Here is a 25,808-nt window from a genome sequence, read left to right as displayed (position 1 = left end):
TACACTTACCTAAATGGGATATTTAGGTAAGTGTATCACACTACTTAGTTTTGGCTAACTCTACATCTTACATCTACACTTACTTCTGATCTGGCTCTGGCTCTATTCTCACCCATTCACACAGTCACTAATTTGACTTTTTTTTCTATTCATTTTTCATATAATTTTAAATATAGTAGTGTCTCTTTTCATATAAACATACTAACATTTCTCTGCATCCTTGCTTTTTTGGGGAACTTAGAATTTAAAAATCATTTCCAGTGACAATATTGGATTACACTGTTTAGATAAAATATTACTAATTTATTATTAACAGGTTCTGTGCATAAGAACAATTGATCTTCCTTTCGGACTGAATAACAAACAGTATTTTGGGTATCTGACTGTAATTACAGTTGTAGCATTGATTTGAATGCAATGTAGTACCTTTCCCATTTTTGATTTAAAAATTATTTGCTTGATGATTTTATTTTACTTATGTTTTTTAGGTTTAGTCCTTATTTTAGAACAAAAGAAAAACTTTACCTCAGCTCAGTATCCTACAGCAATAAGATTGAACCCAAACAGTGTTTTTGCCGTTTTGATTTAACAGGCACATGCAATGACGATGAGTGCCAATGGTGAGTTATTTTGTATCTTAAATTAAGGGTATTTCTGATTATTGAAATGAATTTGTCATTGTCAGACTGTCTGAGCAAAAACAGCATAAGCAGCTTTAAGAAGCATTAAATATGGTGACATATTCTTTTAAAAAAACATGCTTGTTTTCCTTTTGTCATGGTATCTTTTAAGTATATTTATACTTAAAAGATCTTTGTTTCTCTCTCTCTCTCTCTCTCTCTCTCTCTCTCTCTCTCTCTCTCTCTCTCTCTCTCTCTCTTGTAAGTCACTTTTTAAGTGCTGTTATAACTTAAAATGGTCACTAAATGAATGATTTAGTCTAGGATTACCTATTCTATATTTTTACTAAATGATACTAAAAGTTACATTTGGCTTGTGATGGAGGACATTGGGAATCTTAGTGCTCATTTTATTGCAGAATTCATGTTTTATGTGTTGAAATCCATTTTGTTCACTGGATTTATTTTTGGCCTTACTCCATACAGCTGGATTGTCCAAAAAAATCCTGTCGGAATGTCATTTTTAATGTTGAATGCCTCAACATAGATTAATATACAGTAGCTAAGTATTACAAAGCAGGGTGAAAAATGTCCTTTATGAGAAAAGGGCTTTGTTAGATAGCAAATTGTTCTCAACTTCTGATAGTTAAAATAGTTTCATCTGTTAATTAAAATTTTCACATATTATGATCCTGTGTTCATATTTTTTTTCTTCTTACATTTTGTAAAAAGTATATTGTTTACTTTTAGGCAACACATGAAAGACTGCACTCTTAGTAGGAGACAACTATTTGAGGATGTTATTTCATACAATTTAGGTTTGATAGGCTGTTCAGATAAAAGTACTGATGAGGAGATAAGTACCGCAACAGGTATGTGCATATTAGTATATCAATAAAGATTTTTATTCTATAGTGTTACTGTTAAATCTGATCACAATATTTTTTGCTATACATATAAAAAACAAGTTGCTTTCTAATGCTTCCAGTTATTTTGTAATAAAATAATAAGAAAATATAAAGCAACCTTTTGTTTTACAATATTAATTTAATAATGTGACTCACTGATTAAGTTTATGAAAGTTACGTTTGCATTTATTTTCATTGTAATAAGTTTTGCCTTTTTTTGTGTGAATTTCTTCCTAGATATGTGAATGTACACTTGTAAAAATTTGTAGTCTAAATCTTCAATATTGTCATCTCGTTTCAGAAAAATACATAGAGAAGCTGTTCGGGGTAAATAAAGATCGCATGGCAATGGATCAGATTGCTGTTCTTCTAGTTAGCAATATCAATGAAAGCAAGGGCCATAGTAAGTAACTTTTAACAATATCAATGGTTAAGCATTTTAAGATGCATTTTGCATTTGCTTAAGGAGTTTCTTTTAAAAACCCACTGTTTTTCAAAATTTTCTTCTTTCTCTTTTCACTAACAGCCCCTCCATTTACAACCTGGAAAGAAGAAAGGAAGTGGAGAGTAAAGTACTTGAAAAAAACACTGGACAGTGATAGTAGTAATGAAGAGGAGCTATCTTCTGGCCCCATTAAATATGGTAACAAACAGCCATCTAAAAATTATTTATTAAAATATTTGTGCTTCACATAGTTTTTGATTTATGCTTAAATTTATCTCATAATCACATATGAATGTTAATGTAAGAAGCAACTTGGAAGACCAAAACAAGAGATTGCTGATTCTAACTTGATGGCAGAGAAAACATAATTACTCAGAATCTTTTACCTTCGTTACTTCAGTTTTGGCAGAATCCTTATTGTATTAATTATTTAAAAATTGTTACCATCCTGACTAAATCTTATTTTTAGTAAAACAGACTAAAACTGTTGTTTCCAATAGTTAGTTTTCTTTGACTCTTTCATTTTCAAAGTAAAACAATTTTCTGGAAAAACACATTTTTCAGATTTTTATAACTATGAAACATAAATGTGCCTCTCCCCTGCAGCTCATTTTAACTTAGAAGGTAGGTAGGCCCCCACTCATGCCAGCCTGCCTTGCTGAAATACAGGTAATTCTTGACTTATAACTACAATTGAGCCCAAAATTTATGTTGCTAAGTGAGACATTTGTTAAGTGAGTTTTGCCCCATTTTACAACCTCTCTTGCCACAGTTGTTAAGTGAATCATTGCAGTTGCTAAAGTTAGTAACCAGGTTGTTAAGTGAATCTGGCTTCCCCATTGAGTTTGCTTGTCAAAAGGTCACAAAAATTGATCCCAGGATCCCAGGACGTTGCAACTGTCTTAAATATGAATTGATTGGCAAGCATCTGAATATACATCACTTTTTTCAGTGGTATTGTAATTTTGAACAGTCACTAAATGAACTGTTGTAAATCAAGGACTACCTGTACTTAAAATTAGGAATAACTTCAATCCTGGATATCTTAATTGTCATGGGAAAAACATATTACTTTTATTTCTAGCTCCTCCAGTAGAAAACAAAATAAGTGTTCCTGCTCTGGATGCTGTTGTGACTCCAGATGATGTGAGGTATTTTACCAGTGAGACTGATGACATTTCAAACTTGGAAGCAAGCGTACTTGAGAATCCTTCTAATGTTCAACTTTGGATCAAACTTGCTTATAAGTACCTGAATCAAAATGAAGGGTAGGTAACTCTTACTGTGCAGATCACTCAGTTGCACTTTTGCTCAGTATCGTCTCACCTATGTTCCCTTAACGGTTTGTCAGTTTTGTGCACTTGCTCAAAAGACAAGTAAGCTATTGTTTAAAAGCAATTGAAAAACAATTTGCTGTGTTGCTATGTTATAAATCCAGTGTAAAGGTAATAAAACATTGGTATATTCTAAGATAAAATATGTTTATTTTCAGCACTGTGTAGTAGGAAGGCTTGTTTGCTATAAAAATGAATTAACACAATTCATTTCAGGTTTCAAAGGTTATATGAAAATAAAATATTTTGCTTTTGCTTTTTGAAGAATGTATTTGGATAAAATAGGAAATATCTGTCTAAAACGATGAGAATTGAAGAACTATCATGAGAAGACTTAATTTTTTTTTAGAAAATAACTGACAAATACTCTAAGAACATTAGCAGGCAGCAAATGTTAGTTGCAAATGTTGCAATGCAAGAAAGTTTATGTCATGACAAATCTATTAATTTATGGTACCACAATTTTTTTCAACAACATACCAAAATGACTGCCTCTTTACAAATTGTTAAAGTATTTTCTTGTTTTCCATTTGTTTTTACAAAGGTCATCTGCTGAATGCTTGGATTCAGCTTTAAATGTTTTGGCCCGAGCATTAGAAAATAACAAAGACAATTCTGAAATCTGGTGTCATTATCTCAAGCTATTTTCAAAAAGGGGGCTTAAGGAAGAAGTACAGGAAATGTGTGAGACAGCAGTGGAATATGCTCCCACTTATAAGATTTGGTGGACAGTAAGTTATATTTTATTTATTTGAAACTTTCATATATCCCTCTCCATCTTATACCAAAGTCTGAGAATCTCTCAGTCAAGAATCAAAACAGCATAAAAACCACATTAAAATTATTAAAAACCATAAGCATTAGAAATAAAACTTGGCTGCCAAGTCACACTTCCAACATGCAGTTACCTCTCCTGTCTCAGTGCTTGGGGGAAAAGCCAGGTCTATTTTGCTTTTCAGAAGGCTAAGAGGGTAGAGACCTACCAAACGTCAGTAGAGGCATGTTCCATAGGGCATGGACTACTGCAGAAAAAGCATACTTTATACTCACAGATTCTCCTGCTTGAGTAGGAGGCTGGACTAAAAGACCTCTAATTTCCCTTCCAGCTCATTCTATTCTATTGCAAGGTGACAATATTCTGATAGGACAGGTAGATGTCCTTGGAGAAAAACAATGCTTCAGATGTGCATGGAAAGTTACCATGGAGTATTTTTTAAATATATTGAATATAAATTTAATCAGTACAAAAATATTTCCCCTATTGAAACATTTGGTATTACTTATTAACTCTTTAAATATCTGATATGAAAATTTAGAAGCTGAAGAATTATATCAAACACTCTATTAATAACTTGGTCCTGACACCTGATGGAGAAATCAAATGTTCTGAGTGTTTTGGAAAACTTAACAGGGTCAGGGCTTCGTGGATCTCAGAGAAGATGCTGTTTCATAGGGCATACACTGTTGTACATACTCCTGGTCAGTTGGAGGATGATGAAGAACTTGAGGACTCGGATACAGATAGTGTTTATGAATTAGTGGTGGGCCCAGGGTTACAGGTAGTAGAACAGGTGGGAGGCCAGCCACAGGATGTTGCTATGAGTCCAGAATCTAGCGAGGAAGAATCAGACATTCGCTGGGTTGATCCTAAATTCAGAAGGATCCAAAAATGTAAGGAACAAGTGTTTGGAAGAAGATATTAAGGGGAGGAATGGGTTAAATACTGGAGTGATGTATTTGGTATGTCAGGGGGTCAGTGGGGAAAAGGGTGGAGTTTCAATGTTGTAGAACAAAAATGGAAGGTGTTCACGTTCAGCTTCCAAGCAAGCAAACTCATTCTGTGTTATTTTCTAGTCATTTCTGCTGTTTTTGAATCATGCTGTGAGTACATAAATCTTGGTGAACTGAGGAGGCTGGGAGGAATGCAAAAGGAATGTAATTAGGAGAGATAACGGGAGAACAAGAAATGTGCTAGTATGAAGTGTATTTTGAATATGGAAGGAAGAGAATAAAGATGGAGTTTCTTTGTTTATGAAATACTGCATTTAGTAAAAGTTATTTGTAATAGCTAAAATTCTACCAGAAACCAGAACATGCACCATGGCAGGGAACTTGTGTTTCTGGGTCCCATTAAATAGCACTGCATCGTGGAATGACCCAGAGCATGCACACCCAGACACAATTGAGGAGAGAAAGATTCAGAAATAACCTGAATAAATTTAAGAGCTTATCTTATCTTTTGAAATCTTGTGTAATTTTACTTTATAAGCCAAAGTGATTCTTAAGAGTGAATGTTTTCTCCCAACTATTGTTCAGTTTCTAAGTCTTGAAAATTCATATGATGGAAAGGATTATGTATGTGGAAGAATGCTACAATTCCTGATGAAAGCTCCAAAGAGTGAGGAGAATGTGAATATTTGGTCCTTTCGCTTGCTGGAGATGTTACTGTATAGAGTTCACTTAAGTCTCTTTACTGGAAAATATCAAAACGCCATTGCATTATTTCAGGTATTTGGATATATTATAATGTTATAATTTCATCCAAATAATTAGAGTTCGTTGATAGTTCAACATATGTTGCAGAGGCTAGTGCATGCTCTGAATAAAAGAAAAAGAGAAAAAAAAGAAAAAATGAGCAGCAATGGGAACATTCTAATTTTTATCAACATTACTTGATATGTGAAAAGAAAGAGGAATCTGTTCGCCAGTCATTTATTGTATAATGTGCAAAACTCACAAGAATGATGACTAGCAATCAAAGTACTTTTAAAATAGACAGATTTGTCCTATGGATAAAATGCATAGCAGCTCTTCCCCCCCCCCCTTCTAGAAGATGAAATTACTTTCTGTTATCGTTAGCTTTATATTTAATTGGTCCTTTAAAATTATGGTAATAATGTAATAGTTCAGAATGCAAGGCAGGATCAAAAAATCAGCATACAGAAATTCCAGGTTTTATTCCTGTGGCTGTTGATTTTGTTTCATAAGCAAAATTATCCCTTCCTCCCTCCTTCCCTTCCTGCCTACCTGCCTACCTACCTACCTACGATAAGTCTGCCAGGTCAGCTTTTATTTACAGGGAGATCTGCATTTTGATTGAAACAATGGCTTTTGGTCTGGGAAGTTCTTATCTTCTAAAAAGTCTAGATCTGAAAAAGTACCTTTAGAACAGGAGTTTGAAACTGGTGGCCCATGGGCCAGATGCATCACATGCAGGCCACACCCACCCCAATTCCATGAAGGAAAAAGGGCCCCGAACATCACATGACAGCACGTGACACCGCAAGTTTGAAATAGGGGTTTTAGAAATTCCAGTTTCAGGAGATTGAACTTTCCAGGTGCTTTCTCCTCCTTGATGAGACCTCCTCTGAGGGGGGCGTGACAGGTTTAAGCTTATATCCTTTTCTGTTCCGCAGAATGCTTTGAAGTCAGCAAGTGATAAGATCATAGTGCAACATCTGACTGTAAGTGACCGTTGCTTAGCTTGGCTATCCTACATACATTTGATTGAATTTGGAAATCTTCCAATTAAATTCTATGATCCTGCCAATAGCAACCCTTCAAAACTAATGAAAAAGGAGTCCTTTTTGATACCTTGGAAAACAATGGAAGATGTTAAAGCTAATCCTGATACTCTGTTAGCTTTGTTTGAAGGTAATTGGTTTAATTCTTAAAGTAATATTTAATAGTATGTATACTGTAATTATGATACAGTGTGCTATTACTAATTAACAAGCATTGATTGTAATTCTTCAAACATTAATTTAGAGTAAATATATCTATGTTAGTGACGCTTCTTTCTTTTTTAAATTTTTTTTAAATTTTTATTATTTTCAAAGACAAAATAAGAATACATACATAAAAGTACAAAACAAAACACAACAAAAAAAGGAGCTCCAATAAAAGTTAGTGATGCCTCTTTCTAAATAGATAACATATGTTTCTAGAAAGCTATCACTGCAAACCACCCCTTCTCTGGAAACATTCTGGGAATTGAAGTCTCAATACAACTGTAGAGTACCACTGTAATTACTCCATTGGTTCATAAACAACAATTTTATAAAACTATTGTTGAAGATAGTACTAAACTTGAGTATAGTAAATAATATGGATGGCAATTGGATATATGTATTCAACAACAAAATGTTATATTTCCAATTCTGTAATTTTTCTTTTTGTTTCTGAATTATTTTAGATGCCATCCAATCATGTACTAGTGAAGATGCTTCCACTGAGAAAAGAATTTTTTGCCTTCCCTTGTACAGAAACATGATTGTTTTGCAGCAGCTGTTAGAAAGGTTTGTTGTTATTGAAAAACTTACTTTTTTGTATGCTTATATTATATTCTAGGACCAGCTGTTTTTATCCTAATATTACTTATATTAGAAGACTAAAAAAAGTTTTATTATATATACTGTCCATCTCATAAAATGTATCTTTGGGTGATGCAAAATAATAGTTAAAAACTAATATAAAAACCATTAAAAATATTACAGTTTTTAAGAGACAAGGAGAGAATGACAGATACAGCAATAAAGCCGCCTCAGTAACTCAACAGGGGCTCAGCTCCCAAGCCTGATGACATTGTAAAAAATGAATAGGCATAGACCCAAACTATGGGCACTGGCAGAAATGGTTTGACTTCAGGGTCCTGCCAAATGTAATTAGCAGGCGGTTATAGAGCATATGCAATTCTTCTGTTGGATCTCTTCCCATCCCAATTACATCTGGGACAGACAGATGTAATTGGGATGGGAAGAGGCAGTCTCTCAAATAACCTGACCCAATGTGATGAAATATAGTGAGAAATTGGATCCCCAGGGTGTATTCTAAGGGAGTAACAGGCAACTCAGCCCAGAAATGATGTCTGTGGGGAAAAAAAGGTAAAGCACAGCCATTCCCTAATAGTTCACAGAATATGTTGTAGATGCAGGTAGTAGAATCCTCAGTCTGCCAAGATTTTATCTGTAGATGTGAAATAATAAAGAATTCAATTTGGAAGAATTACTAAATGTCATAGTTCTGGGCCTGACACCATGCCAGGGAGGGCTTTAAAGGTAAAAAAAAAAACCCAGCATCTGGAAGCAAAACTGGCAACCAGTGGACTGAAAGAACAGACATATAATGTCTGCTATTCCATTTAATTTCCCATACTGCTACATTCTGTACAAACTAAAACTTTTGGATACTCTTAAAGGGTATAGACCCAGAAATGGAAGGTCCCAACACCCAAAGTTACACAGTCTTGCCAAGCTTCAGCTGAATTCTATTGTTATCCCTCCAGATCCCTTCATCTTCTTGAAACCACGATAAGACATCATCAGCATTACTTAATTGACCAGATGCAGAAATACATGATTGGATGTCATTAGCACACAGATGATATCTCACAGCATGGCAGTGGATGAGCTCACCCAGCGGCTTCATGTAGATGTTGAATAGTAGCCGAGATCTGTTTCCCTACAGCAATGCTTCTCAATTATTTTCTGTCCCGTTCGCCCGGGAAGAAGTAAACATTTTGTGCGCCCCCCGACTCCCCGATCTGTGCCCCAATGGAATTTTAGTGTTAATATTTATTATTTTACTTATAAGCTACAAGCAAACTATTTGCTAGGGAAGGCTGCTCTACCCACTTGGAGTAAATCACACTGAACTCAGTGGAGCCTGTTTTCGGTTAAACAGGCATAAGCTTTCTTTTGACAATGGGCTGGGCCAACTTAATCAAGACAATGTTTTGGGGTCATCAGTCTGGCCCATAAACACTGCCTCTGCCGAGCACTCATAATGAATGGTGTGGAAGGAGGCTTTAGGGTGCCGTTTGAAGCTTTTACACAGCTTTTGCCCATCAGCAGGTTCGCCACACCGTTCATAGCTACCACTGCGCCACCGAGAACAACAACCCATGCAGCCGCCCCGCTTGGCTGCCTTCTCTTCCGGGCCCAGAGTAGCGTGCAACAGGGAAAACACTCCCTGTCCAGGGGAATTAATTGAGAAGGACCACGCATGTTCCTTGGGGTCACACATGCCCCCCTTGGCATTGCTCCACGCTCCCCTACAGGGGCACTTTCCATTATTTGAGAAGCACTGCCCTACAGAATATCGATCCTAAAGAAAGTAGGCAAACCAACACAATATAATGCTTGGTGCCCCGTCCACAGAGCTGATAGTGAAAGAAAAATGGTTGATGGTATCAAACAGAGCAACTGGTTGCATCAGAATGAGGCAATAACCTCAACCAGCTTCCTTGAAAATTGAAGGTTAGGTAACGAAAGAGAAATGACTTATTTAAGAGGTGAAACAAGACCTCCTGAAGATGTGAAGGAACAAGTGCCTCCTTCTACCTCAATTCCCCTTTCCTGAAGTCCTTAAACAAGTTAGAGGAATGATCTGAAGAGCAGGTGGCCAAGCTCACAGCCGTAAGGACTCCAAACAGTTTCGTGTTCATGTTTCTGTTGACAAATTTGAATTAAGTTCACTCCTGCTGACCTTGGGTGTGGCCAAAAGATTTTCTTGGCAGCGTTATTCAGCACTCCATGTAGCTCTTAGATTTTCTAATAGTTTTCTGTATAATAATAATCAGACCTAACTCTTCTTAGTGGTTATAGATAAACATAGAAGATTGATGGCAGAAAAAGACCTCATGGTCCACCTAGTCTGCCCTTATACTATTCCCTTTATTTTATCTTAGGATGGATATATGTTTATCCCAGGCATATTTATATTCAGTTACTATGGATTTAACAACCACATCTGCTGGAAGTTTTTTTCCATGCATCTACTACTCAGCAAAATAATATTTTCTGATGTTGCTTCTGATCTTTCCCCCAACTAACCTCAGATTGTGCCCCCTTGTTCTTGTGTTCACTTTCCTATAAGCCAGAGAATATTAGTTGAGTGCTGCCACAAGAGTGGATCAGTTTTTTTAAAAATGTATAAAGCTTTTGAATTACATTCTTTTAACATTTTAAATAATCTGTGAAAGATGTTCATGGAAAACTTCGCTGATTTTCATTCAAGGTGGGAAGCTGCTATTGAACTGAGTAAATCACTTCTGAAATTAAATCCTTTTGACTGTCATCTTTTGAAGACTCTAGTTGATTTGTATTTGAGAACAGGAGAGATTGAAAGAGCTTGCGATGTGTGGCTCTCAGCATTTGAGAAGAATCCTCAGAATGCCCAGGTTTTTTACTTTATGTGCAATTTTTTCATGATGCAGGTAAAACAATTTGTTTCATATTTGATTTATTTATTACAGTTTTTCCAATGAAAAATCACAACTTTATCATGAGATGTGTTGGCGATTGCTCTAGAATAAAGTAAAAATGTGTCTTACCCAAATCAATTGTTTACATGTTACAAGATTGAGATATGAATCTGAATGTTGTGGTTTATTGAGCAGATGACGTAGAACTTGATGACAAAGATATAACATACTAGATGGATTTTTCATATCTTTCTTTTATACCTGAAAGGATGCTTTGTATTCTTTTTTGTATATAAACGTTAATTTGGTCTTGTGTTGCTTCTGAGTAATCTCTCTGACTATTCAGATTCCCTCTTTTTCTGCTTTTATATAATTACTAAAATTATACTTTTAATATTTCCATATGACAACTCATTTAATTGATTTAGTTTCAAAAATCATTGAAATGTTTTTATATAATGCTAACTTGTACTGCATATTCTATAATGCAAGCTAACATCAGATTTAATTCTTTTATGACAGAATAGATCAGATAGTATTCCTGCGCTGTTGCAAGCCTTTGTTGCTGCATTCTTTGAGTATGTTCCTCAAGAAAATCATCCTGTAGATTTATTACGGTAAGCCTGGCTGCTGTTTTACTCTACATTGAATTACCCTCATTTTTGATGTAGAAATTGTAACATACATGTATTTTTAGAAATTCTAGTGATATGTTGTCAAGTTCCAGTCTACTAAGCATATTTTCATGAAGATCAATTATTTCCATTTGCCTACTATTTAATGAAAGGATTTCAAATATTCAGTTTGTGCTTTATGAATTTAGGTCCTCATTCCACTAAAGAACAATTTTGTAACTAATAAATTTTGTCTTCAGACTTGTGTCAATATTGTATCCACTATTTTATACCTGCACACAGATCACTGTTCATTCATTATTATAATCTATTATACTGGGTCTGGCTTAGAATAGTTTCCTCACTAACATGTACATTTTTATTGGAACATAGCCACTTCTTGTAGTCTTTCTGTTTTTGTTAGATTAAATTCAACTCATTGTTACTCAAAATAGTGCTGAAATTACTCAGTTACTCAGAGAAGCTCTTCTTTTTCTCAGTTGAAAATTCTGAGCTCAATCAAGTTAATTAGAACAAAGTAATGATGCAAATATTAAAAGGAATTTCTCTACTTCTTCACTTCTGAAATAACCCCTAGCTGCTGCCATGATGCCACCTTTTAGGTTTTGTATTAGTACTTACAATTCCTCTTATTAATTAAAATTCTATGCAGTTCCTAAATACAATATTGTGCTAGTAGTATGGATGGGAAATTTTTGCATCTACCGTATTTTGCAGTTACACTTTTGTTGCAGGATCTAATTTGATTCCTACTTAATAGCTAACATAGCATTTAGAATTTGATTTTTGCTATATGTTTATAAAGTGTCTTATATAATATTAGTTCTATATAGTAAACATTTTCATACTAAAAGCAGATCTTTTGTTGCAGGTATTTTTTGAATTTTCCAATGCCAATTGAATTTACACCACCCTTGTATAAGGGAAATTTTATGGAAGATGTTTTAAACCAGCAGATTCCTTACCTGTGGCAGATATACTGGTGAGATTGTTTGTTTTAATGCTAATAAGAGTTTGCATAGGGTGCCTTATACTAAACAAGTTCTTGAAAAGCAGCCCTTCTGTTCCTGGCAGATCACACTTGGTGAATGTAGTTTTCTCCTATGCATTTCAGTTTACAAATTAGTGTTAGGAGGTAAGGATGGAAAAATTTGGAAAGATGGGAATATTTTAGGGTGTGTGTTTTTTTCTAGAATCCTAAATTCTACCTAATGAAAAGGAGTACATTTCAATTTTTAAAAAATCAGAATTCAAGTATTTATTTTGGGTATTCAAAGAGAACAAAGCTCAAAATCTTCCACATCAATGTCTGTATGAGATATAAAAATAAAAGCTGTCTTATTTATTTATTTATTAATTAGAGTTATATGCCGCCCCTCTCTGAGGACTCTTGCTTACAAGAAGCCTTTTTTCCTTCATTTCGTGTAAGAATGTATGTTCTGGAAATTGTAACTTGTGAATAGTGTTGGGCAAACCGAACTTACATAGTTCGGGTTCGTACCGAACTTTGCGGTGTTTGGCATGCCGAACCCGAACCTGAACTTTTTAAAAAGTCTGTGTTGAGGTTCGGCGTTCACTCGAACACTGGGGGAGGTGGGGAGGGCTCTGGCTCAGCCAAGCTGGCTGAGGAATTCTGGGAGTTGAAGTCCACAAGTCTTAAAGGTTGCCAAGGTTGGACTAAATAAATAAGGAAGTTAAGGTTCCTTCCCCTCCTCTTCTCAGAACATGACAGGAGCGGGCGGCGGTGGCGCAGAGGCTGGGGGGGGAGGACGATGGCTGGGAGCTGGGGCTTCCACCCTCCTTGAAAGTTTTCGGGGGCGGCGACAGGCAGAGGGGAATCCCCTCCCCACTCCCCTAGCCTCAGCGCCGCTGCCCGGCTGTCATCTTCTGAGAAGAGGAGAGAAGGAGCTGGGCGCTGGTGGTGGCGGAGGAAGGCGAACCCCGGGGAGCTGTCAGATGGTCAAAAGGCTGGGAGGGAGGCAGGAGACAGGAGGAGGGAGGGGAGGTGTCAGGCTCGATCAAGCGGGCGATGGCCAGGAGCCGCCGAAAACCCATGCCCCTAGTTATCTCTCATTTCGGAGGCTCCCAGCCATCGCCTGCTTGATGGAGCCTGACACCTCCACCCCCCACCCCCCAGCGCTTCTGCCGGACTGCTATTCAGGATCCCGGCCAGCAGTTTCAAGCGGGAGGTGGACGGGAGGGGGAGGCGGGGAGGGCTCTGACTAAGATCGAGCTTTTGTCCGAGCCGGGGTGGCACAGCAGGTAGAGTGCTGTACTGCAGGCCACTGAAGCTGACTTGTAGATCTGAAGGTCAGCGGTTCAAATCTCATCACCGGCTCAAGGTTGACTCAGCCTTCCATCCTTCCGAGGTGGGTAAAATGAGGACCCGGATTGTGGGGACAATAGACTGGCTCTGTTAAAAAAGTGCTATTGCTAACATGTTGTAAGCCGCCCTGAGTCTAAGAAGAAGGGCGGCATAAAAATTGAATAAATAAATAAAATAAATAAATAAATCTGCGAAGCTCCTGGATTTAGGATTAGTCCTCAAAGCCGCCACCGCCAGTCTCAGATAACCTCAGCGGTGGTGGCTACAGTAAAAGGAGACAAAAGCGAACCAATCATGGGGAATGAATGGGGCGCCCACAGCTCGATCTTCACTTTCACTTTCTTCTGCGAGCTGGAGCCAAAACGAGGGAGCTGAGGAGGAAATAAAGCCACAGGCCAGGAAGGAGTCTCTGTGATGTCAAAGCCCCGCCCCCGGAATCCCCTCATGGGCGGCAAGCAAATGGGATTCCCCGCCTCCTTTTGCTTGCAGCGCCATCCCCGAGGCGGAGAAATTTTGGGCTCGGAGGTGGCGCTGCTCTCCCCCACTGTTGCGCCCATTGCCCAGAGCAGCCTTAGCTCACCCCAGCGCTCTTTGGAGTGTAACGGGGAGAGCCACGCCACCTCCGAGCCCAAAATTTCCCTGCCTCGGGGATGGCGCTACAAGCAAAAGGAGGCGAGGAATCCCATTTGCTTGCCGCCCACGAGGGGATTCCAGGGGCGGGGCTTTTACGTCACGGAGACTCCTTCCTGGCAGGGGCCGAAAAGGGGAGTTGAGGAGGAAATAAAGCCACGGGCCAGGAAGGAGTCTCTTTTCTTAAGGAAAAGGTGTGTCAGCGGCGTCCGAGCCTTTTCCGTAAGAAATAAAAGGAGACAGGTTGCTGCAGGCTGCTTTGGCGGAAGACCAGAAGTGTTTGGGTTCAGGTTTGGCGAACTTTCCCAAACTCCGCCGCCAAGTACGTCCGAACCCAAACTTTGTTGGGTTCGCCCAACACTATTTGTGAATACTTTTACCGCATGAATGTTCTCCATTTTGGCTTATTTCTCTATTGAGTAGAATCACTATATTTTGAGAATAACATTTATTTGAAAGTATTAATTGAAATATAAAATTTCCCTCTTGGTTTTGAATTTAATCATTTCAATTTATTGTATGCTATCTGCTGACTTTTAAAAATCGAAATACAACTTTGGTTTATGTACATAAGAATGAATGTATATTCCTTTGCCATCATACCTCTAGGAAAACAAATCAGGTTTTTTTGTTCATTAATCCCATTTTATTATTTCAAAATTCTAATCAATTCCTAAAATTATGTTTTGGAGTTCAGATTGTCTTAAAACAGAATCTTTTATATAAAAATTACTAGTGAACAACAAAATAAAGGCAAGTGGAATTTTTGTTCTGCTATGTAGTGTTTTGGGAGGTCAAAAAAATTAGCTCAAAACTTTCTTTACAAATCTGTTCACATAAACTAAACCAATTTAATGTTGTGTGCAAACTAAAACCTATTTTGACAGTTTTTGGTTCTGAATGTCATCTTCCTCAATTGCCATTTCCTTTTAGCAGAAAGTGTATGTGTTTGCTTACAAAAATGTTTCTTTTTATATAGTTTATACCAATCTCTTCATGGAACTTCTATGGAAGCAACAGATGCATTTGAGGCAGCACTGGGATCAGTCATGCAAGAGGAAACAGTTCAGCAGATTTGGATGGAGTAAGAATAAATGATGAAATATTACCTGGCTATATATTTAGCTAGCATATTTATTTATATATCAAATTTCTATATTGTCCACTATATTTGCATGCCTCTAGCTAATTTATATATTAAAAATTAAGTCATACTATAGCTATAGTTAGAAACAAGTTAAAAACCAATTTAAAACTAAGTTAAAAGATAGTATCAAAGTTAAAAGGAAGAGGAAGTACCTTCAGCTCACCAGTCATCTCCACGTTGCATGGTACTCTTGGACCTCCAGGCCACTTGGCAAAGCCAAGACTTTCATACTCTTCCAAAAGGCTAGGAAGGTGGGGAAATGTGTTGCTTCTCGTATAAAACCCAATAACATTCACCTGAGCTTATAAAACTACTGTATAAACTATCCCTGAGATCCCCAAGGCTGTGAAAAATCTTTGTTTTAAAGATATTTAATAGCATATTCAGAATTATTCAAATATGAGTTTTACTTGTGTTTTCCAGTTACCTTGTTTTCATGAATGACAAAATTGTCAAATCCAACAATCAAGTTCAAGAATTCAAGCTTTTTACTGATCTTGTGAACAGATGTCTTGTTACAGTCCCAACACGTTACCCTATTCCATTTAGCACTGCTGATTACTGGACCAACTATGAATTTCATAACAAGGTACAATATTTCAAAAGCCCACAGTAAAGCAAACTTAATATAAGCAACATTACAAGAAAAGTTTTGACATCCTCGATTAGCTAAAAAAATTTTAAGGACCCATCAGATCTTGGGAGAGGGCAGGAGAAAATGTGATGTTGAAATCAATATTTTCAGGTGGAATGAACGAAGAAATGTAATGCTTGGTTATATTCTTACAGACATATCATTACCGAACTAGGTAACATCATCAGTGCTGACATTTACCTACCCTTAATGAAATGTTTGCAAAAAAACAACCAAACTTACAGAGTACCAAGGGCTCCTCGTTTCAAACTTGAGATATAAATATTGTCCTCTATCAAAACTTAAGGGTATTATGATAACTTCAGGTTACTTGCATTGAGAGAGTGTTATCATGACTGTTTTTCATTGTGCCTATGGTTCAGGATAACTGAATCATAATCTTTTTGCAATATTAATTAGGAAAGTTTGCCTTTTAGCAGGATTGATGACTATCTACTTTATTGCCTTTTCATCGCTGCTGTAGTAATACATCCAAAATAATGATTCCTTGGGCATTTGCTTGGTCTTTTTGTTTTATTCTTTCCATCTTCTGCTAGGTATTGTTTTTCTGCTTTGTATTTTTATTTTATCCTCCCCTTTTTATTTCTCTTCACTATTTTCCATGTACTGATAGACCCAGAAGGCACCACTTAATATGTGCACCAAATATAATAGTAAGCTGCTGACTAAGGAAATTACTTGCCTCCATTCTGCTTGGAGGAAAGGAAAGAATCTTACAAAGCAAGTCATATGAGTTGGTCTTCAAGTCTAAGATTGTCTACACCACCATATCCTCCTCTCTACAGATTGTGCCCAGAAAAATGTTAATGCCATCTGGGTCCTTGGGCTCTGAGCCAATAGCAAGGCATTAATTCTGTTTCAGAGCTCATCACATAGCACAAAATTCATTTTGGCTTACTCATCTTTTATCAAAAGCCAGCAGTTGCAGACTTCTTTCCATTAAAATCTGCAAAATAATACAACAATCAAGATAGTCATTCCCCAGGTTTTGCAGCAACACCCTATAGCTTCCAGTGATGGTACTTCTGATTCTCTCACTATTTTGGCCTAGGAAGATGTATTGTTTGCTGCCTTGAATTATTTTTAAAAATAATAAAAGCAGAATAAAAAATAAACAAAGGACCTCCGTATAGAATTGCTAATGCACGCCAACCTGAAATTAGATGGCATGCTTCTCTTTCCTGTGGAACAAGTAGGTAACAGTGATGCATAATGGAATATCGTAAAATAGTATTATTTTGATAGGTAGTGGTCAGTCCAACTTAACACTGAATTGAAAAGTGTACATGCTATTTTCTCACTCATTACACTAGTGGACAGGGTTTTAAAAATAAATAAATAAATGGGAGCTTCTAATGTTTTCAAAATCAACCTTTCAGGTAATTTCCTTCTATCTGAGTTGTATTCCAAAGACTCAGCATTCCAAAGCTTTGGAACGGTTTTGTTCTACCATGCCTTCGAATCCTGGACTTGCATTCAAGTAAGAAATATTATTGGGAGCATCTAAAAGTTTATATATGTGCTTCTTTTTACTCTTTCAAATACAGTGGAATGTTGGAAAGAAATTAGGTAAATTGAACTAGACTGAATATGATATAAGAGAAGAAGCTGTTTTTTAAAAAAAAGATTCTGAAAGGGGCTGGATCAGACGGGGCTATGAAAAAAGACGGTGCAGTCCTATAGTCCTTCCTCCCTCTTAGTCATCCAATCCAATACTGAGCCAATATAGCGTTGCAGCTTAGAAAGTTTATTGAATAGTGAAAGTCATAATCTTAGCATCCTAATTCTCTAAACATAAATATGGCTCTTAAACTATAAATATTATCCAGAAGTCTATAAGAAAATATTGGGAACAATAATAGTTTAGCGCTATACCTGAGGAAACTGTTACGTTAATCTCTTTTTTCCCCATGGCTTTTCTCAGTCATTCAGGTCATGGTTGTCCCAAAGATGCCTTTTCCAAGAGGCTTCCTTGTTTTTCTTTGAAGGTATTTCACTTCTCATCCAAAAAGCTTCTTCAGCTTTGAAGAGCTGAAAGTCCAGTTACCTCTTGGAAAAGGCATCTTTGGGACACACAATTGAAAGTTTGTTCAGGTACTAAAAGAAGCAAATGCCATACATTGCAATCAGAAACTGGCATTAATCTAGGATATGAATGCAAGCAGCTGGCTCAAGAGATTGTTTCATTAGCATTAAGCCAGCCAGCATTTAATTCTTAGTAGATTTCAGTCTTTTGAATAGGTCTGCTTGTTGTCTATTAATTAAATAATTAGTATTAGTAATTAGTGTCAATTAGTAATAACTAATAAATAAGAGTCTTAATAAACATTTGTAAACTCTTCATATAAATGATAATTTGTTGTGCTGCAATTACCAGTATTAAAAACAGCTTCTCCAGAGATACATTGGGATGTCTTAAGTCGACCAAGTCAATTTTTGTTTTCATCCTAATCTTTTCATTTCATCATTTCTCCCTTCATACCAAATTTTCTGTTTAGTTTTCAAAGTTTATTCAACTAGCAGAGTCCCAATCCTCTTAATACCAGGAATTTCTTTCAAAATAAAATATAAATATATTTTTATATATATATATTTCAATATAAATATATGTTTTAGTAACATATCCTAACATTGTCAAGCAATAACAGTGGTTTACCTATAGATTAGTTACTGAAGGAGGAAAATTCCCCTTCATTGGAAATGTTTAAATATAAACTGGTCAATCACCTATTGAGTGATTTAAGATTTCTGCCCTAAGCAGAAGGTTGGACTCAGTCACCTAATACATATCAATTTGAACCCTAAACTTGTATTTGCAATGAGTTTTCTTATTTTGGAGTTTTAAAAAAGTTTTATTTAACATGTTTACTTTAGCTATTGCTACATTTTCTCATATGATTCTTTGTAATTACAGGTTGCTTCAGCAGTATTGGGAAGAAAACAATATTCAAATTTTGAAACTGCAAGCCAAGATGTTTACATATAATATGCCAACATGCCTGGCCATCTGGAAAATGTAATTCAACAGTCATACACCTGTTAAGATAGATACTATTGTAGTTTTCTGTTTTAAAAGGTTTGCTTCATAAAACTGAAATAGTCTTCAAAATAGTTTCTACTAGGAAGGTTTTCATTGTAGTCCAATTCACACTCTTTGGTTTAGAAATGTACACGATATTAAAGTGAGGACCTTGCTTCCCCATACAAAAAAAATTGAGAAGTAAGTATATTTTGTGTATGTAAGTAAGGAAAAAATGATTTCTTTCCTTGTTTCTACTTTGGAGTGTTGTACTATTCAAATTATTGACTTCTGTTTCCTCCTCCTTTCTACCCTCCCCTTTATATATCATAATAGCACTATCCAGTGATGATGAACTGATCATTGTCTGCAGTGTTTGTACATAATGGGAACAACTGAAATGTCTTGCTCATGTAAGATTGTTTATAAAATGGATCTTTTTTGTCTCTTCACTATAGATTATCATCATTGGGAATTAGTCTATTACTTTCCAGGATTTTATAGTTTCATTCCATATCCAGTGTTCTTCCCTTAAAGATATTCAGTATTCAGTAAAAATAAATCATTTTTATTTCTTCCCTTCAGAGCCATTGCTGCTGAATGCTTTTTAAAAGGACAAAGAGAGGTATGTAAGGAAAATATGCTAAACAGAAATATTTTGGAAATAATTGTTCCGAAGTTCTTAATTTGTCTTATCTATTACTTAAATTCTATTAATAAAGAAGCAGCAGCAATACTGTTTGGAATAAACGCAATGGTAGTTTATTTTGTAGAAAAAACCCTAGTAATGCTTTTCAGTATTCAGAGATAGTACTGTTGGATAATTTTTACATAGCAAGCCATGAATTCTGGTTTTACAAAATATGAACTAATTTGCTCTTCTTTCATATTTCAGGTAAATCAAGAAGTAAAATAGTTTGATCTGATGTCCAACCTTAATAATCAGGGCCCCAGGCCAAACACACTATGTTTTAATAATAACATTTTTATTCATAACTTACATTGATTACATACATTAATTATACTTCTTAATTAATTACATAGTCCTTTCCTCAGTCACCAATTCAGACATCAGGTCAAACTATCCTCTTCCTGGTTTACTTGCTTGAAAGAAGAAAAGGAAGCAGGAGCAGATAGACTAGATGTACATATATATATATATACCTAAAATACATTCCCGCAGAATTTTTTATTTATTTTTTTGCAAACAATCAGTTATGTTCATTATGTGGCTCAGTCTCTTCTTTTAGATGCAGTAACAATATATTTGCACTACTTTAGTACCCTTGTGTACCATCCCAAAGTCTTTTCACATGCTAATTGGGTTGACTTAAATTCAGTTCCCTTTGACTTTATGATATTTCATTTACAATATAATTCTACCGATACCTGCCTAGTGAATTCATTCCCAGATAATCAGTTCCAAGGATTTTGTGCACAAACAAATTTTTATTTTTGAAACAAGATAGTACAAAGTTACATTCTACGGATGAAAATAGTGTTTTTGTACTAATTCAAATATGCGGGATTTAATGTGTGTGTGTGTGTGTTTTAATGAGGTTACTATATGAGAGTTAGTGTGATAAATTGATTAAGATAGTTTGATGTAGAGATAAATGAGAAGAAAAATTATTGAGTGATAACATCAAATAGTTTTTTGTCTCTCCTTTACAGGTCCATCACTTATATCAGAGAGCCTTTCAGAAGTTACCTCTTTGTGCAACCCTGTGGAAAGATGTAATGTTTTCTCCTTATGTTTCAGTTTAAGGTTTCATTTCAATTTTCTGCATATCCCATGTCCATTGATGTGGTGATATTCAAGCTCTGGCTAAATCTCATGTCTGCTTCCCCATCTCTTACAGCAGTTCCTATTTGAAGCATCAGAAGGAGGTAAAACTGATAACCTGAGAAAACTAGTTTCCAAGTGCCAAGAGGTTGGAGTCAGCCTAGATGAGCTTTTAAATTTAAACACTTACAGAACAGAAAGCACGAATCACTGAACGCTGGGTGCAGTCAGTACTAAGTCCTCTCAAATGCCAAAATCATTTTGAATGATTCTCCAGGCTGATCTCTGGCTTTAGGCTTGTGTAAAGCAGATGAGCCGTGCTGAGCAGCTCAAGTCTCTTTGGCTTGCATTCCTTGAACCTGGAAACAATTAACATGGCGCCTCCTTGGATAAATGATGCCCTCTATGGCCTGCTTCTGGGCTCTGCCAGACTCTCATAACATCATGTACGTAAGTATAGCTCATCCCAATGACAGACATAAAATGTATTAATTTTTTTTAAAACCTGCTCCTTTTCATTTTCTTTTGTGCTATTACTGATTTCACTTGACACTCACACTGATGCCTGAGAGAGCTATGTTTGGAGTTAATAACGAGGGCCCTGTTTACATGAAAAACAACCAGTCTGTTTTGTTTTGCTTTTTATTTCCCTGTCCTTGTTTCCCAATCTCCTTTGTTTTGTTTCCAAGATTTGTTTTGATTGCAGGATTTAAACAAAAACAATATTTCTTAAGCAAAGTACCTGCCATGGCCACAAGTATGACTTTTGTACTTGGAGGCTATGAGGGTAGCTTACTCCCTTTCTGCATTTTGGACTTGTGGCAGAGACTAAAACTTGAAGAGTACAGTTTCTATTACAAATGCCAGTGCATCAGAACCTCAAGAGTGATCAATTCTATTATGTGCAATTTTTGTAAAGAAAATTTAATTTATAATAATAAAAGTTTAACAGTTAATAATATTGAACTCATTTGTATTAAGATACTACATTGTAGTATTACTGTTTATACAAAGATATTTTGAATATACATTTTTAAAAATCTGTTGTCTTTGTTGTCTTTTACTAGATATTACAAAATGTGGTTTCTGTTTCCATTATTTTTTTTAAACAGCACACAACAGCTTACAATCTTTTAAAAGCACCAAGCCATAAGTAGTAGTAGTAGTAGTAGTAGTAGCAGCAGCAATAAATTGGAAAGTTAAAGTAGATAGTGATAAAGATAAAATAGTAAGGATACTACTAGTAGTAATAGTAGTAGTTCAGACTATTAGACACTTGCCCAGTATTTCTTTTAATCCAGACTCATAACAATCAAAATGTTTGCATCCTAGAATCATACTACATGGTCTTGCATGGGTTTCAATTAAGCTTTTTTTGTTAATTCATGATTAGCATACAAATACAGAAATCCATTATTTTGGGGGGTTATCCATCAGGGGTGTCATATAGATAGTAAAAAAAGAGAGTAAATAATATGTAAAGAAGGTACAAGGAAAAGAAAATTTAGCTAGATTTAGTTTGTCAGTGCCGTCCAATACCATTCCACACATTTCTATCTTTACAAACCATCCTTTCTTCCACTATGTACACAAATTAATACATTTTAAGCACCTTAATCCTGTCTCTTTCAGGCTGTCATCAATTCCAGCAGTGTCTTGCTCTTCCGCTTGCTCTCAATAGATTCATTCTTGAGGGAATGGTACTAACCCAATGTTTGGCCAGGGGCAGGAGGCAATATTTCATAATGGCAGAAAAGGCTTGCCGCCTGGGACCCACCAAATGTAGAATGCATTGCAATAGTCCAATCTGAACATGACTAAGGCATGAGTGACGAGCAGAGCTTTCTGTTCTAGGAGCAGGGGCAACTGGTGAATAACCTAAAGCTAGGTAAAGGCCCTCCTCCTAATTACAATTGCCAGCTTGTCTTCAACCAGGGGTTGAGACTCCAGGACCATGATGGCGAACCTATGGTAAGCATGCCACAGGTGGCACACGGAGCCATATCTGCTGGCATGTGAGGTATTGCTCTACTCTGCTCCAATGCACATGTGCTCACTGGCCTGCTGATTTTCAGCTCGCATAGAGGCTCTGGGAGGGAGTTTTTGGTAGGGGAGGGTGTTTTCAACCTCCCAGGCTTCAAGAAACCCTCTGCAGCCTGGGGAGGGAGAAAAACAGGCCAACCAGGAAGTCAGGAAATGGAAGGGAGGAGGGGAATTGTGCACATGAGTGGGAGCCGGAGCAGCTGGGGGACATTGAATTATGGGTGTGGGCATATGCACAGTGCAATGGCATGCGCTTTAGGCACTCAAGACAAAAAAGGTTCACCATCATTGATCTAGAACAGTGATGGCGAACCTATGGCACTCTACCTTCTTTATGCAGAGCCATATCTGCTGGCACACGAGTCATTGTCCTAGTTGAGCTTCAACCTGCATCTGTGTGCTGGCCACCTGACTTTTGGCTTGCACAGGGGCTCTGGGTGGGCGTTTCTGGCTTCCAGAGAGCCTCGGGGGGGGGGGATGAGGGAGAGCATTTTTACTCTCCCCCAGCTCCAGGGAAGCCTTTGGGAACCTGAGGAGGGCAAAACACGATCCTACTGGGCCCACCAGAAGTTGGGAAACAGGCCATTTCCAGCCTCCAGAGTGCTTCCGCTGGGTAGAGGAAGCTGTTTTTGTCCTCCCCAGGCATTGAATTATGTGTGTGGGCACTCATGCATGTGTGATAGCGCACACCCACGGTTTTTTCAGCACCCGAGGAAAAAAAGGTTTACCATCACTGGTCTAGGAGTGAACACAACCACCACCACCAATTATGTACTGGTCCTATCTGGGGAAGTGCAACTTTATCCATTGCATTACAGATTACCAGCTGTTTTATGCATGCTTACACGCATAGTTTCTTAATACAGTAGTACCTCTAGATATGAGCTGCTCTACATGCGAGTATTTCAAGATACGGGCCACGAGGGGAGAGACATTTCTGTTCTACTCCCTAGCTCAAATTCGGGATACAAGCCGAGCGTCCACTAGGTGGCACAAGAATCCTTGCTTTTGGTTATCTCAGAGGGGAAAAAAGTTATTTGTTCCAGAATACGAGTTGCCTCGAGATACAAGCTCCCTTATGGAACGAATTATGCTCGTATCTAGGGGTACTACTGTAATAAACTCATTTGAGCCAGTGTATCACAAATGGAACCAAAGTCTAATTTTATTAAGTATGCTCCTGCTGTTCATTTCAATGCTACTAAAATCTATTTTGCAAACCAGTAAACGCCTGCCTGCATTCCACTAGCAAGGAGATACATAAAGTGTACTGGTACACTCAGCACACGATTGTAATTAGAAAAGAGTTTCATAGCCTGATGATCCAATTACAGTCCCCTTGATTTTTTAAAATTTAAATGTTCAACAAATATACTACAGTTAAACTGACTTCATTTATTATTTATTTATTATTTATTTATTTTATTTATTGGATTTGTATGCTGCCCCTCTCCGCAGACTCGGGGCGGCTAACAACAATGATTAAAAACAACATGTAACAATCCAATTTAATAAAACAACTAAAAACCCTTATTATAAAAACCAAACATACACACAAACATACCATACATAACTTGTAATGGCCTAGGGGAAGGAATATCCAGACTACCCTATCAATTAAGATCATGTGCATAAATGAAATTGTATTTACCGAAAATATGAATGCAACAGTGTTGGAAAATGCAGCTTCGTTGGAAAAGAGAACAAAAGGAAAATACTTTTTCAAGCTTGAGAGACAGTAGTGGACCACTACTAATACTTACTTACAATTTCTGAGAAGTATATAAAACAGTTTTAAAAACAGTTAGTGGTGAAATCCTATTAAATTCTAAATCAGAGCTATTGCTGAATATTTACAATCTCACAAATGTGACATTGGGCAACAAACAAACTTAACATAATTTATCTAAAATCGGGGAGAATGCCTTCAAGATCTTGTGTTATAACCATTTCACAGGGTCCCCAATTTCATGGTATTAAGCCTAGTGTCAGACTGTCCACATCTTGTTCCCTAGGAAAGAATGACACTTGACTCCATAGGTTAGAGAAAAGGTACTTTTACTAGAGTTACTGAGTGCAGCGTAGTGAGGCAAGTGTTGTGACCTGGGCTTCCTGATTAAATAAAACGGCATGTCACAAACCCCTTTTATTTGTAATGGTTGCTAATTATTTTCATTAGCAGCTGTAACAAGTCTGCACAAAGTAAAACAAGTCTGACTGAAATCTTTCAGGGAAAAGTGGATAATACACACGAGCCTTGCTCTTTGGCAAACTGCAAAGAACCAATTTGCAGGAAAAACCTGGCAAGTTCAAACAGGAAGAAACTGAACCCGAGTTGCAATGACAAAAGTGATATATGAACTGAGTTGCTTCCTGCACAAACCCTGTTGTGTTGTCCACTTACATAACCTATGGGAGGGGCCAGTTATCCCCAAGCCTTACTCCAGAGTAGTACTTCTTCTGAAACTGTTCTTGCCTTTTGCAGCTCTGCGCGTATGCACATTGAGAACAGGCTCCTGTTCTTCCTCACTTATATCAGCCTCTGGAGGTTCTGGAGATGTGACAGACCTGCCCAATAGCTCTGGCTAAATCCCTGCCTCTGGCACCGAGCCTTCACCAGGCTCCAGGCCTGGCCCAAGTTCCTCCCCAGCCTCCTCGCTGTCTGACTGCTGCCAGCTGCACAGGCCGCTGGCAGACCACAATAGTAAGCTCTGAAGAAAACCATGTGGAAATCACATTGGAAGCAAGCCCCAATGTCCAACACCCCCCCCCCCCCAGGAGAATAATTCAATCAGGTCTTGTGCTGATGTTTTGCAAACTTGGTGCCCCAGGTGCCATAGTAGATTCCTTTCCCAGAACCAGTGTTCCCAAAGACAGGAAGATAGCCCAGTTTAGCACTTCTGGTTCCTGTCAGTATGGCACAGGTGCCAGAGGTGGCACGTGGAGCCATATCTGAGGGCACATGAGGCACTGCCCTATGTCAGCTCCAGTGCACATGTGTATGCTGGCCTTCTTTTTTCGGCCTTCTTTTTAGCCATTTTCACTTTCCCCAAAGT

General features: G+C 37.2%; 1 protein-coding gene across 3 annotated transcripts in view; it reads left to right on the top strand.

The window, feature by feature from the left end:
- ZFC3H1 (zinc finger C3H1-type containing) overlaps positions 1-21,751 on the top strand; it is a 53,731-nt gene extending 31,980 nt beyond the window's left edge. For 2 of the 3 annotated variants that reach the window (XM_070755698.1, XM_070755699.1), the window contains exons 17-35: positions 489-620; positions 1,371-1,492; positions 1,830-1,931; positions 2,055-2,171; positions 3,058-3,241; positions 3,852-4,038; positions 5,624-5,815; positions 6,724-6,961; positions 7,503-7,605; positions 10,325-10,523; positions 11,034-11,128; positions 12,018-12,128; positions 15,082-15,186; positions 15,673-15,838; positions 17,284-17,384; positions 18,819-18,920; positions 19,509-19,548; positions 20,598-20,660; positions 20,786-21,751. In XM_070755698.1, coding sequence (XP_070611799.1) covers positions 489-620; positions 1,371-1,492; positions 1,830-1,931; positions 2,055-2,171; positions 3,058-3,241; positions 3,852-4,038; positions 5,624-5,815; positions 6,724-6,961; positions 7,503-7,605; positions 10,325-10,523; positions 11,034-11,128; positions 12,018-12,128; positions 15,082-15,186; positions 15,673-15,838; positions 17,284-17,384; positions 18,819-18,920; positions 19,509-19,548; positions 20,598-20,660; positions 20,786-20,923 — 2,497 coding nt within the window. In that variant the 3' untranslated portion in view covers positions 20,924-21,751. Of the gene's footprint in view, positions 1-488; positions 621-1,370; positions 1,493-1,829; positions 1,932-2,054; positions 2,172-3,057; positions 3,242-3,851; positions 4,039-5,623; positions 5,816-6,723; positions 6,962-7,502; positions 7,606-10,324; positions 10,524-11,033; positions 11,129-12,017; positions 12,129-15,081; positions 15,187-15,672; positions 15,839-17,283; positions 17,385-18,818; positions 18,921-19,259; positions 19,337-19,508; positions 19,549-20,597; positions 20,661-20,785 lie in introns of all 3 variants that reach the window. The other variant, XR_011559484.1, reaches the window with a different exon arrangement.
- The last annotated feature ends 4,057 nt before the right edge of the window (positions 21,752-25,808 follow it).

Source organism: Erythrolamprus reginae, chromosome 6, assembly GCF_031021105.1.
Source record: "Erythrolamprus reginae isolate rEryReg1 chromosome 6, rEryReg1.hap1, whole genome shotgun sequence".
Lineage (NCBI taxonomy): Eukaryota > Metazoa > Chordata > Lepidosauria > Squamata > Dipsadidae > Erythrolamprus > Erythrolamprus reginae.
This window is presented reverse-complemented; position numbering and strand designations above follow the sequence as displayed.